General features: G+C 39.2%; 1 protein-coding gene across 3 annotated transcripts in view; it reads right to left on the bottom strand.

Moving 5' to 3' along the window:
• Positions 1-321: 321 nt before the first annotated feature.
• The window catches only part of CETN3 (centrin 3), a 78,798-nt gene continuing 65,513 nt past the window's right edge, over positions 322-13,606 (bottom strand). The window contains exons 1-6 of one of the 3 annotated variants that reach the window (XM_082075821.1): positions 11,570-11,720; positions 9,776-9,835; positions 8,858-8,993; positions 7,015-7,129; positions 5,144-5,335; positions 322-763 (exon numbers count right to left, since the gene is read on the bottom strand). In XM_082075821.1, the coding sequence (XP_081931947.1) occupies positions 720-763; positions 5,144-5,335; positions 7,015-7,129; positions 8,858-8,993; positions 9,776-9,835; positions 11,570-11,586 (564 nt within the window). In that variant the 5' untranslated portion in view covers positions 11,587-11,720 and the 3' untranslated portion in view covers positions 322-719. Of the gene's footprint in view, positions 764-5,143; positions 5,336-7,014; positions 7,130-8,857; positions 8,994-9,775; positions 9,836-11,569; positions 11,721-13,606 lie in introns of those variants that run through there. The other 2 variants (XM_082075823.1, XM_082075822.1) reach the window with 2 other exon arrangements.

The following is a 13,606-nucleotide window of genomic DNA, read 5'->3' as shown; positions in this document are numbered from 1 at the left end:
AAACAGCTGTCATTGTCTCCACAGCTATGAGAGCTGTAGATACTAAAGAGAGTTGCTGGCTGACAAGTGGATGATTTAAGCACATTTTTCATACAGTTTATCATCACGCATAGTTGCCTGCCCTTTGCTATCAGACAGGGTTAACACAGAGTGAATAAACTGCATCTTAGGGGATGTAAATGCTTGCTCATTTAAAGTTAACATTAATCTAGAACAGTGGAACTACAAACCTATAAATAAAAAAAAAAAAACATTTTCCCCAAAGGATTTTATGTTGTAGTCCAGTTCAGATTAAACTAAAAAATAAGACTTTCAAGTAGCAATAGTAAAGAACATTTTATTAAAATGGAAATTTGTCAAACCTTATGTATCAAAACTAAGGCCACAGCTAATGCTAACACAAAGTCAACCTCAAAAGGTTCTTATAATATGAAGCAATTTAGAAACCCTATACAAAGCTATATTACAAATGAGTACTCAAACATTCGGAAATGCAGCATTACTTACTTGTTCTAAAATTGTATCAATTATTCTAGTAATAATATTTAATGATACAAAATACTGAACTATCAGTGCATATAACCTGTCTCTACTTTGGTCCTGCAAGGAAAGTAATTTTCTGCATCACTCCAGCTACAGAAATGAATGGAAATACAAAACATGGTAATGGAAGCTGCCAATGATTCCTCCCTTTTGTGTTGGGTTCACTTCTTCTGATGTTAAATATCTCCAGTCATAATAGCAATGAACTCTTCTTGATTAACTGTAGAAAAAGAGAAAAATCATTAGACAAACAGTAAACATCCATAAACCATAAAAGAAAATAACACATATCTGTATTATACTTTTTTACTTAAAGGTCTCCCAGTTAGTTTCTGTTGTGTCTGATCCACTACTAATCAGGCTTTACAAGTTTGGATTTTTTTGCTTCAAGAACAACAGATTTTGCACTTTTGTTTTCATATGAAAGGAAAATTCATAATGAAATCTAAATTATGTAGAATATTTAAGCCAGAATACAGCTCACTATAACAAGCTATCATTATCTCTCATCACTAAAGTAAACATATTCTAATACAACACGGAAACAAGCACTGAGAAAAGTATGCAAAAACACATCGATGCAAAATCACTTTATTATTAGGATTTTTAAAGATTTATGAAAATGTTAAAAACTATAGACAGATTTTGTTAACTAAGTGCATCTCAAACAACAATGCTGCAGCTCCAGTTACAATCAAATTTGGTTTTTTTCTTAAAATCATGATTCAGACATTTATGTCCAATCTTCCCCACAGCCCAACCATGGCAGTCCTCTCTCTCTCAAATCTGTAACACTTGCCAAATACAAAATGAATTTTAAGATCATTTACTAATGATTCCATAAATTAGCTAGAATTAAAATGGACTTTTCCCCATCTGCACTTTCTACATTCTTTAGTGATAATTAACAGATATTTTACACAACCAGACTTGAAGAAATTAAGTTACAATAATAAATTAATTAGCAGTCATTAATTATTTTGCTGCACTTATACCTGAGCTATTGACCTTACTCATATGTTAATACAGAGCTACCGTAAAAGAGTTAACCAATGAAAATGTTCACTCTGCAACTAATTACTGTATGGGGAATGATTAGAACAAGTCTGTGATATGGAAAAGACCAGACACATATGAGGAATTCTCCCTGACAATTACCTGTCCCAGTCATTGTGTCCACACTATTCCTAAACAAAGCATTGAAAAGCAAGAGCTATGTTCACAGCTAGAAGAAAATAAAACAAATTATACTATTTTAAATAATAAAAAAATAAGCCTACATCTGCCCTTCTGTGACACATTGAAAAAAAAAAAAAGTAGATTTAGTATAGCTTAGGACACTATACTCTGAAATATTGGTCCATCCTATAGCTACATAATGTACTACACATAAGCACTGTGTTGTCTGTATGACTTCAAAAAGCATTTCCACACTTTTATCAAGGTAACAACACAGTAAGAGCAAAAATACAAACGTCCTCCCCAAAATATTCTCTGGTTTAAAACATCTGTGTTAAATAATGCTGCAAAGTGGAAATAGATTATTATAACTACAAGGAAATTTGGTAACATTCACACAAACTGCAAAGAGATGCATAGTTACAATTGCCAGTAACCCAGTTCATCCTAGTTAATCATCCTCAGACTTAGCATCTGTTCACAAGTTAAGCACACTGAAATTAGAAGCAATCACAGTCTTTTTCAGGGTCAGATTTCCCTTAGTTCCACAACATAAATGTCCAAGAAAGAATGAACTAGTATCACAAACTAATATGAAGAATATATTGACTTGGACTCTGGAGACTTAAAGGACCATACTATTTTTTTCCTAATTCTGTGCCAAAATCTGAGACCTAACACTTGACTGTGTTTTCTACAAATGTACCCACACAAGATGACAAAACCTGCATGAACTGAGAGCACCAAGTTTCTAAAAATAGTCACACTCCAAAACAATCCATTCCTAAGACCAGGAATATGAAAATAAGACTATTTACCGTTTTACAGAAGACAGAAATATATATAAAATACTTTTTTTCTACAGAAACCTATACACAGCTCAGAGGTTTCACTGGAAACACAAGGGTTCAAGTAGTCTCAGTATCATACAACAGACCTTATTTTACTATCAGCAAAACAATTTCTCAAATGTAAGAATAGTATTAGACCACAAGTGGTATTATTCCTGTATTTGATGTACCAGTTAAAAATGCCACAAACTAAGAGTTTCACTTTTCTTTTTGGCAGGAAAAGGAGAATTAGATTACAGTAAGATTTTGCTACATGACCCAGATGTTTGAAGCTCAGTAGAACAGTGATTCACAGGATTATTTACTTTTTCAGAATGCATCTTAAAAAGCTAGAAACAGCATCAGTTTTCTTTGAAGAAAACATACAGAACCTTAAGGATAAACAGCACCATACACAAACATTATGCTGTCAGTCTTCCAATATTTGATCTCATACTTGACTGCTCTAGAGAATGAATGGATACATAAATAAGACAAAATTGAGCCACCCACTCTTAGATTATCAACTTGAATTAAAAAATGTAGCACTGACCGAAATTAATCGTGACTTGGGAACCCTCCTGAAAGCAGCTAATGGTCTACATTCAATTTGTAGTGACCAAATAGCCACATGACAGAAAACCTTCTGTGATTCTGACATCTCATTGGGCAGCTCCAGGAGAGTGACAGACAACAAAATGTGATTGCAGATGACTTGTACTCTCACTCATCTCTAAAGCCACACCTTCAAAAAAAGTAAGATGAATCTGAAAATAAAAGTAAACCTAGTAATGCAACGTCCCTACCATTCTTCCTTTTAAAAGCAAAACAAGTTGAAAATTAAAGTATCTACCTAGATTAGCAATCAATCTAACAGACTGAAAAAACAGGCATGATTCCTTGCCTGCTATACAGCTAATAAAAAGGAAGTAAATGGGTATCCTGTAGTCTACCGGAATTCACCGCTGCAATCCTGTTGTGTCACTGCACGGTTATGACTGTAAACAGGACTTTCAGTTTTCACTGGACTAACCTGCTTCAATTACCCTATAGGAAACACTGAGAAAAAAATGAGATCTATTTTCTCAGGATGCAGCTCCAAGAAAATCTGATCACGCAGTAAGATAGTTCAGGGATCTAGGCAGCAAGAAAAGTAACAATTAAAAACCTAAGTGAATACTTTTCTCCTGGCTCAGCCCCCTTAAACACCTCACCTGTGGGATCTGATACTGCCAGTACAAGAAACAGGTGGGAAGACACAGCTGGGAGCGTGGCAGAACATCGGAATTGTGCAGTACGGATTTATTAAGGAACCATGGCCTCAGATCATAGGAAGGTATCAAAAAACAACAGCTCCAAAAGGAAAGAAATCACACACTTTTCTCAACACTTTAGCAGTAACAGTGTCAACATTAACTCTCTCCTGGAAGTTGAATCACTGATTTTTCACTATCTTTGTCTCCAGGCATCCTATTTACAGCACTACAATGGAACAAAAGTCTTGCATTTCCACGCCACTGACCATGTTTAAAATGTCCTGCTCTTCCTCTTGAAAGAAAAGGGGTTCTTTCAGCACGTGCTGTACTCCCAAGTGTGGAACAGCACCTATCTCAAGCAACATAGAGAGGAGGATTGCCTGTCACAAGGCAGACAACACTTCTTTTTTTTCCACTTGTAGTGAGAGTTTTGAGTCCAACAGGTGGCAGCTCATGAGCAGAAATACTATTGTAACTGGAAAAGTTGATGAACTGCTAATGAAATCTCAGACATGAGTCTGAAAGAAAAATTCAAAAGTAGGTTTTGATGACAATGTATACATGTGTTTATATACATGGTCTCAAGTAAGCGGTTCCTGAAATTCATATACTAAGGTTTTTGGTGTAAACATATGGGGGTTTTCAAATTAATGAAAAAAATCTAAGTTTCAGCGCTCACAAAGGTTTAATAAGCACAGTATCAAACTTGATTTGTTAATTCATTCTTTATCTAGCTAAGAAATCCCGTTGCAGCCCACTCTGTATGGACCTTGTGTCAGTTGCCCTGAGCGATTTTTCACACTGTGTTCCTCACCACTCTTAAGTTCATAAGTACGTTAAATGTCCATCCAAGCTGATCCCACACAGACCATTAACATGATTTATTAACTTAATACTCCACAACTAACACACTGAAATCGCAACAGCGACATCACCACTTAAGAAATATTAACTGGGCAATCAAAGAGTTGTTCTTAGCACTTTAATCCTTTTACTGATCTAGAAGGAAAAAATAATGTAATGTAGATACATGGTATCTCCCATGCTCAATTACTTCCACCTTCAACTATATTTTCACCAATCTTTTAACAGACATTGGTTGAATAAGAGTTAGTGGTGAAACAACTTGAGAAATCAACTTGATTTTTAGACTCCAACATGCGTTTCCAGGACTCATAGCTGTCAAGAACAACTATTCCCATTATTTGTAACATAAATTAAGTTTGAGTTTAAAGTTATTTAGAAGGAAATCAAAGAGGATATCTTCACAAAAAAACATTTAAAAAGGGGAGGAAATTAAGAACAGACTGTATGGGTTTTTGTGCTAACACGTACTTTCTCCATCTCCATCTTTATCAAACTCTTCAATCATAGCCCGTAGTTCTTCATCAGACATATTTTCACCCAATTCTCTAGCAACCCGGCGCAGGTTTCTCAGACTTATTTTACCAGAGTCATCATCATCAAACAATTTGAATGCCTTGAGTATTTCTTCTTGTGGGTCTCTGTCCAATATCCAGTCTGTCACTGTAAGAAGGATATGTAAGTTAGATTAAAAAATTCTAAAAAAGGTAAACTCAGAATGACTTTAGCAAACTGAGGTGAAGAACAGAGACTTCTGATTTCACCTGTTCTTTCATTTCTACTTATTTCAATTCAGCATGCATATTTGGCTGTTACCTGACCTCTCTTTCCTACCTTTCTTTTCCCAAGCTGAGTTTCTTTTTGGGACAAACCTGTTGCAGTGGAAAACTACATGGCAATTTAGACACGGTCAGGTTTTCAACACACTTTTCAACAGGAACTAAAAATATACACATGCCTACTCTGCCTCAAACTTAATATTCAGAAAAACCATCAGCTCTGACAGATGCAGACGTGTGTTTTTTTTTAATTTCATATATTTTGATCAGGATGGAATTTTGACTTGGAGAGAACATAGAAACTAATATAAAGTATTCACATGGAACCTGTCTTTTACATAAAAAGCTGGACAAACAAAAACAACAACAACAAAAAAACCCTAAGCCCTGGCGTTATGAAAAGGACACTACTATGAACTGCAAAATGTTAATTCTGAAAGGATTAATTAGTCTTTATTATTCTTTTTATCACAACCACTTGTCAGTTTCTGTAACAGAAAAGACAAACTTGCCACAGAAAATATTTTTCTAGTAATTATTTCAGACACTTTGGAACCAGTCGTAAGTATCTTCACATCTTTGTACCTGCCAGTCTCGTATTACAGGGCTTGGTATTTATGACTTTCATCAAGTCATTAAAAGCACATCGACCTTGTTTCTGCATAAAGAACCACTTAGCAGCTGCTACTGTCTGCAGCTGGAATGCCTGCCCTGGCTTAGCGAACTAGAAAGGCAAAAATTAGATTCAAGCTCACACGAGCTCACTACAGGAATTAAGTTTATATATTTACATAAATCCCTCAGACTTATACTAAATCTGAATATTTTCATCTAAAACAGCTACACTGCATGACAGTATTCCCTAATTTGAAAACTTCTACCTTTTGTGGCAAAAAGACAACTACAATATCAGCTGAAGAACAACGAAACACAAAGGATCTAAATACTGCAGGTTACATGATTGTAGAAAATAAGACAAAATGTAATAGTATAAGTGTCAGGCTATTCCTACATGTAAAACCATAAATAACTTCAAAATATGACACTGCTCAATAATTGCTTAGCTATATTCAGCAGCTCTTCACAATTAAAGCTCCTATAACCTATTTTGTCTAACTCCCTTATCTTTCTGATAGAAGTGGTATCATGTTTAATTCTGTGTCAAGGTCATATTGCACCATAGCAGATCTCAAATCCAATTCAAGTTTAGGACAGGTTATATACCTTTCCAAATATATATTGCACTTTCTGGAAGAATTTTCCCAGCTTCCCACAGCACTTATTGACATTTTAGGTTAGCACTTACTCCATTGTGTAAGTCTGAAAAATATTAGGACTGTGTATACTCTATTTCCTTTTATATGTTGGCTGTCATTCATCTCTACATTTCATACTGCATATTCAGAATACAAAGATTTACATTCCTCCATTATTGGCTCTTATTAAGAAAAAAATCTCCCAGTTCTATATCATAATAGTACCAGACAACAGAAAAAATACACAAGTATTGCTTCCAAATTGTATAGGCTTAATTTCTCTAAAGGTACACAATCAAACACATACCAACTTCATTAAAATCTTCAAAGGTGATCTTGCCTGTTGCTTCTCGATCATAATCTTTAAGTATTTTCAGTACATCAGCTTTTTTCACATCAAAACCCAAGGCTCTCATTGCCACCTTTTGGAATAAAATGGAAGTGCAACCATATATGAAAATTAAAATACGGATTTCACAATTTCTTTTTATTTTCAGTAATTACCTTCTTGACCAAGAGAGAAGGTGCATATCAGTGGTTCAGCAACAATAATAAACACAATTTAAAGGAGGAAAAAAGCTTTGGAGACAAAAATCTCCTAGAATTACTATTAGCAAATGGAACATCAAGTTACAGTGAAAAAAACCCCTAGCCTTTGCATTTTCAAGCACTTTACAGACTGGAGAAAATGCTTCCTAGGACAAGTAGATTTATTTTCCTCACTTTTAAAAATGTTGCAAGTACTGACCCTTTTTCAAAGATAAAACTGAAAATCATTCTACAAATTATTCTTCCTCAGTATTCACACTAAGTGTGTGTTCATGTGTTTATGAGTCCTCTTACAAGTGACTTCACTGCTTTTCCAGTGGACAATATAAACCAACCCATTTTTTATTTTTCCATTAGGTTAGCAGTACTCATTTAGTTTCCTGTTTCAACTGGAAATTTCTCAGCACACACTACCTTGACTTGCTTCAAACTGATGAAAATACGCTAACTCGCAAGTGGAAAACCAAAATGCTATGCTGTATGCTGACTTTGTAGAGAAGGAGATAGTTCTTTTGTTTATATATCTCTGGTTTTCCATAGTATTATCTTCAAGGCCACAACATTTAGTTAGACAGCTAAGAAACAGCTTTGCAAGTAATCATGACAGCTGGGAATTCAAAGTGTACGGTAACTGGAAAAAGCACATTAACAGTCTCAAAACAGTTCCCACTACTACCCTTCTCACTGTGGATTCCAGCAAAAATAAAATATCTCAATTCTGAAATAAAGATAAGTGAATTGCTATACCTAGAACATTCCTGTAACAGAAATTAAAGAAAAAATAAGACTTTTTTTTTCCCTCCTAGAGTTAGTTGGTAGAGCCAGAATGTGGAGCCAGCAAGTTGAATTTGATATTCCTTCCCAAAAGAACCTCAGCCAATAAGTGACAGAAGCACTTGCCTCTCCAAAGCCATTTTTTATTCTTGATGCAGTATAATCAGAATTAAAAATATCATTAAAGATTTAAAGAAGCTTTAGTAAACTTAGTGTGCTACTTGTAGAGACTTCCAGACAGGAGGACTCGCTAGGCAAGACTGTCACACTAACCTCCATTTGCCAATAGCTATTGAGAAGAGAAGCCTTTGTTGGGAAGGACAACTGCTGAGCCTTCCACACACACAGCAAATATTGTACCTCACTCCTACAATCCACAAGCTCCCTGCTGAAGAATGCAAGTGGGTAAACTCTGGCTTGTCAACAGTTTTACAAGTTTGATTTAGATCTCTTACCTACGTATGTGAAACCTGTGGATTTTCACGGGTTATGTAGTGCCTTTAAAAAGAACCAAACAGCTTTCCAAGACCTTTTCCCGCTTTGTCATCTGTCCAAGCTAAACCCTGGGAAGTGTTCAGACCAGTGTTATTGCTACAATAATTCTGTTACCATGTCAAGTATATGGTGTGGGAAGAAAAGCTCGTTCTTACACCAATAAAGTATTTCCTGATTTTTTTTTCCTTCCCCCAAATATCCTCCTTCCTTTAGTTCGGCAACAGATTTTGAACATGGAGCATATTTAAAGACACAGCCAACATCTTAAAAACTCACTGAGAAACAGATATATATTATCTGCCACAAAATTGTTTAAACTGAAAAACTTTTACCTTTAATTCATGATAATTTATTGCTCTATCTTTGTCTGTATCAAACAACTCGAAGGCATCTTTAATTTCTTGCTTCTGTTCTTCAGTCAGTTCTCTTCTTTTCTTCTTTTTAGTTTTGTCTACTGAAAGTTCATTCCTATGCAAGAAAAAAAATATATTAATCGTAATTCATTTCTACCAGGAAGATACCACTGCAGATAACATTTTCCACCAAGAAGAAACTCACCATAATTGCATAGATCACCACCTTCTCTATTCAGTCTTTTCCCAGTTTGCCCTCCCAATTTAAAGTAACACTTGAAACAGACAATTCCCTCGTGAAAGCTGAACAACACAGCCACTCCCCCACCCAAAACAAAATCAGTGCAGGAGTTTTGATTAACAAATAACAACAACAAGAGAGGATAAAAATAATGCCAGTTAAAAAGAATATTTGAGGTTATGTACTATAAGAGATTAGCAGTTGAAATGATGTGACTCTTGAAAACACTTTATTTCTAAACTGAAGCTTAGAAGAAAGCAGTTTCAGACAGACAGGCTGCTGGAGGCTTAACCAGGCCAGACAATTGGGTTGTCCAGCTACTAAAGTGGGTGTTAAGTGCCACCAATCGGCTTTGTTGCCCACAAAGATAAATGGCATTTATGGATTTTTAAAAATCCTTTAAATCACACACACACACACTGTTCTAAAATCTTTTTCCTCCACAAAAGAGACAAGCCCTACCAAATCAGCAATTCTTGCTAAAAGATAGCCCTCTCTTCCTTGGCTAGTCTAGAAATAAGAGAGAATTTTCAGAAAACAGAAAATACATGATGCACATATTGGAAACAGCTGAAAAAAACTGAAAAGGATGGCACTGATAAAAGATATTCAGACCAAGCTAGTAAAGGGTTTTGCTGTAACAGTGCTTTATTCACATCAATGAGACTGACTGCTGTATCCAGAGTAATTGCCTGGTCCATTTCAGAGCAAGAACTCTTAAAAAAAATACATTTCAGATTAACAGGCGATATCAACTAAGACTGTTGAAGTATTCAAGCTACATTCTTGGAAGAAGCAGCATATTGTCACTGTGACAAGTGTGGCTAATTCCCATGGTAAATCCCCTCCATTCTGTGATCATGAGGCCACATCAGACATATTGGGGTGTCCACAACTGGACCCAGGACAAGAGAAAAGCACAGAACCCTGTTTAGAGGGTTATTACACAGAAGACAGCGACAGGTTCCCCTCAGAGGAACACGGGGAAAGAACAAGCAACAGCATCTACAAAATGCAAGAAGAGAAACTGCAGCTGGATCTCAGGGGAAACAATTTCCCAGTGTCAAGTGTTTATGTGCTGGACCAGTTGCACTGGGAGACTATGGGGTCTCCACGATCAGAAACTTTTTGAACTCAATTGAAAAAGGTTCCCAGCAACCCTATTCAGTTTAGAGTGGGACCTGCTCTCAGCAGAAAGCTGGACTAGATGACTTCCAGAAGCCATTTCTAACCTAAATCATTGTATAGAGTTATGCTCTCAGGAAAGGTTTTTTTTTTTTTTTTTGTTTGTTTGTTTGTTTGGTTTTTGTTGGTTTTGTTTTTTGTTGTTTTTGTTTTGTTGGGTTTTTTTGTTTGTTTTTTTTTTACACTCATTTGTTTATTTGCACCAGACACAAAATACATGCTGTGCCACCTACAGTAAAATGCATAAAAATTACTGATGAGTGAAAAGAAAACTGCATTTCAAATATATTTATTTTCCAAACCTCCCGGAATGAGGTTGTTTTTATTCTCCTTTGTTAAGGATTTGATAATTTTAATCAAAAACAAATATTGAACACAGAGCTGAGATTTAGCTTTCAACAACCACTGAAGCTACACCAAGAAGAATTCCAAATATAGGCAAGAAAAGCACAAGCTGCACAAGCTGGAACTGCCTCAGACTGCAATATCCTCCAAGTGAAAAGTCCTTAGCAGAGCAATTGAGACAGCGTGATTTCGCCCTGGCTTCAGGTTACTACAGCTTTTGGAAGGACTAAAATAACTCTGAGCTGGTGACTTAATGAGGACTGGGAGAGCGGCTCAGATCCAGAGAGCCCACATTTTGTGAGCTGCGATGACAAAATCCATTCGTAAGTCTGAAAGCAGATTAAGGCTGAACTCTCCTGGGAGAAGGATCCAGCTACTCAATTGTTTGTTTAGTGCTTAGCATAAAATATTTTCTTTCGAAAGACACAGCAGTACCTAAATGGAAGTAACTTTGTGCCACCTCTACGACCACCTTTAGCATATGAAGAGTGAAGTTCTCAGATTTGAAAATTAAGGACAGCATATGCCGTGTAAGTGTATTGATTATACATGCAGGATTTGCTAGGTATAGAATTCATAAGCTGGGACGCTTTGCACAACAGCTACCAGAACCAGAACAAAAAAAAACAAAAAAAAAAAAAAACAAAAACAAACAACAACAAAACAAAACACAAAAGCTTAATTTAATACCTATTAAAAGGCTTTTTGGAGGTTCATTCCTATCACGACCCACAGGCGAACGCCTGATCCGCCCCCCAATCCCCCAAAGGATCAGACAGAAGCGGCTGGAGGCTGCCGATGACCTTCCCCTCACCCCGCGTTCCGCCATTTCCCCGCCGGCCCCCTGAGGGGACAGCGAGGCCCTGAGGGCCTGCCCGCGCTCCAGGGGACGAGAGAAGAACCGCCCGCCTCATACCGACCTCAAGGCCACGCTCATGATGCTGCCACCGCTCCCGAGCCGGGCCGCAGCGGGCCGGGCAGCACCGCGCCGAACCGCAGACCCCGCCGCTCGGCCCCGCCGCGCTCCCTTCCCCTTGGAAACGCGACGCCGGCACCCGCCAACCGGCGCCCGCCTCGCCACGCCTCCGCCGTCTGATTGGGCACTGGGATAGATCTTCCCGCCTTCCCGAGCGCAGACTGCTCGCTTATTGGCTAACTAGATGCCAAGAGAGAGCGGGCGTGTCCTCCCGCGGGAGGCGGGGTTTCGGCGTGAGGTGCCGTTACCCACAATGCTGCGCGGCGCCTGTAGCCTGAGGCGGTGATGGCAGGCGGGAGGCAGCGGGAGCCGCGGTTCCGTCCGTCTCCGTTCGCCTCCGAGCGCCGCTGGCGGGGTCCCAGGGGCACTTCGGAGCGGGTGTGTCGCCTGCGCTCGCCCCTCTCTAGCCTGCGTGCGCTGGGCTGTGGCACAAAAGCTCACAGAATCGCAGAATGTCAGGGATTGGAAGGGACCTGGAAAGCTCATCCAGTGCAATCCCCCCATGGAGCAGGAACACCCAGATGAGGTTACACAGGAAGGTGTCCAGGCGGGTTGCAATGTCTGCACAGAAGGAGACTCCACAACCCCCCTGGGCAGCCTGGGCCAGGCTCTGCCACCCTCACCGGGAACAAGTTTCTTCTCATATTTAAGTGGAATCTCCTGTGTTCCAGTTTGGACCCATTGCCCCTTGTCCTATCACTGGTTGTCACCCAGAAGAGCCTGGCTCCATCCTCCTGACACTCCCCCTTTCCATATTGATCCCCATGAATGAGTCCCCCCTCAGTCTCCTCTTGTCCAGCTCCAGAGCCCCAGCTCCCTCAGCCTTTCCTCACACGGGAGATGCTCCACTCCCTGCAGCATCTTGGTGGCTGCGCTGGACTCTCTCCAGCAGTTCCCTGTCCTGCTGGAACTGAGGGGCCACACTGGACACAATATTCCAGGTGTGGTCTCCCCAGGGCAGAGCAGAGGGGCAGGAGAACCTCTCTGACCTACTGACCACCCCCTTCTAACCCACCCCAGGTACCATTGGCCTTCTTGGCCACAAGGGCCCAGTGCTGGCTCATGGTCACCCTGCTGTCCCCAGGACATCAAGTCCCTTTCCCCTATACTGCTTTCCAACAGGTCAATCCACAACTTATACTGGAACCTGGGGTTGTTCCTGCCCAGATACAAGACTCTACACTTTCCCTTGTTATATTTGATTGAATTTTTCCCCGCCCAACTCTCCAGCCTGTCCAGGTCTCTGATGGCAGCACAGCCTTCTGGTGTGTCAGCCACTCCTCCCAGCTTGGTGTCATCAGCAAACTTGCTGACAGTCACTCTATTCCCTCATCCAAGCCGTTGATGAATATACTGAATGGTACTGGTCGCAGTACTGACCCTTGAGGCACGCAGAAATGTGAGGGGAGCCGTTATACTGTAAGGAGACACTGAAGAAAGAATGTTGTTTTTACAAAACTGGGGACCTGGCACCTGACCCTGGTAGGGGGGCAAGGACTGAGAGACATCAGACTATGTATTCTTAATGAAAACCAAAATCTATTTGAACTCATCCCAGAATGCATACTGATTACTGTATTTAAAAATTAAGATGGGGGGAAGGGTAACCAAAGAGGAATCCTTATTTTAAATAAATCAATAAGGCGAGAGGGTTGTTAGAATTAGATGAATGAGATAGGTAAACTGAGGCAGGCATTGGGTAGTCTGTAAACCCTGCAGTACCAACCAGTGGGGAGCAGGGGAGGGAATTTGTGGCCAGGATTTGGGGGGGATATCATCAGGGGCTTTTTGCCCTATCCTGTGTCCCTGCCTTTAGGGATAACACCTGGTCCTGCAAAATCGTTAATAAAATACACTTTGCTGAGAGATCTTGCTTGGACCTGTTATAGTGGCAAGATGATAGTTTCCTACAATACATAAGCATGTTCTTGGTAATATGCAGATACACGCAGGCATAATATTCAGAGTATATGGGAACATT

This window comes from Streptopelia decaocto (assembly GCF_964273445.1).
Source record: "Streptopelia decaocto genome assembly, chromosome: Z".
NCBI lineage: Eukaryota > Metazoa > Chordata > Aves > Columbiformes > Columbidae > Streptopelia > Streptopelia decaocto.
Note: the sequence above shows the minus strand (reverse complement) of the source record. Positions and strands in the feature narration are given on the sequence as shown.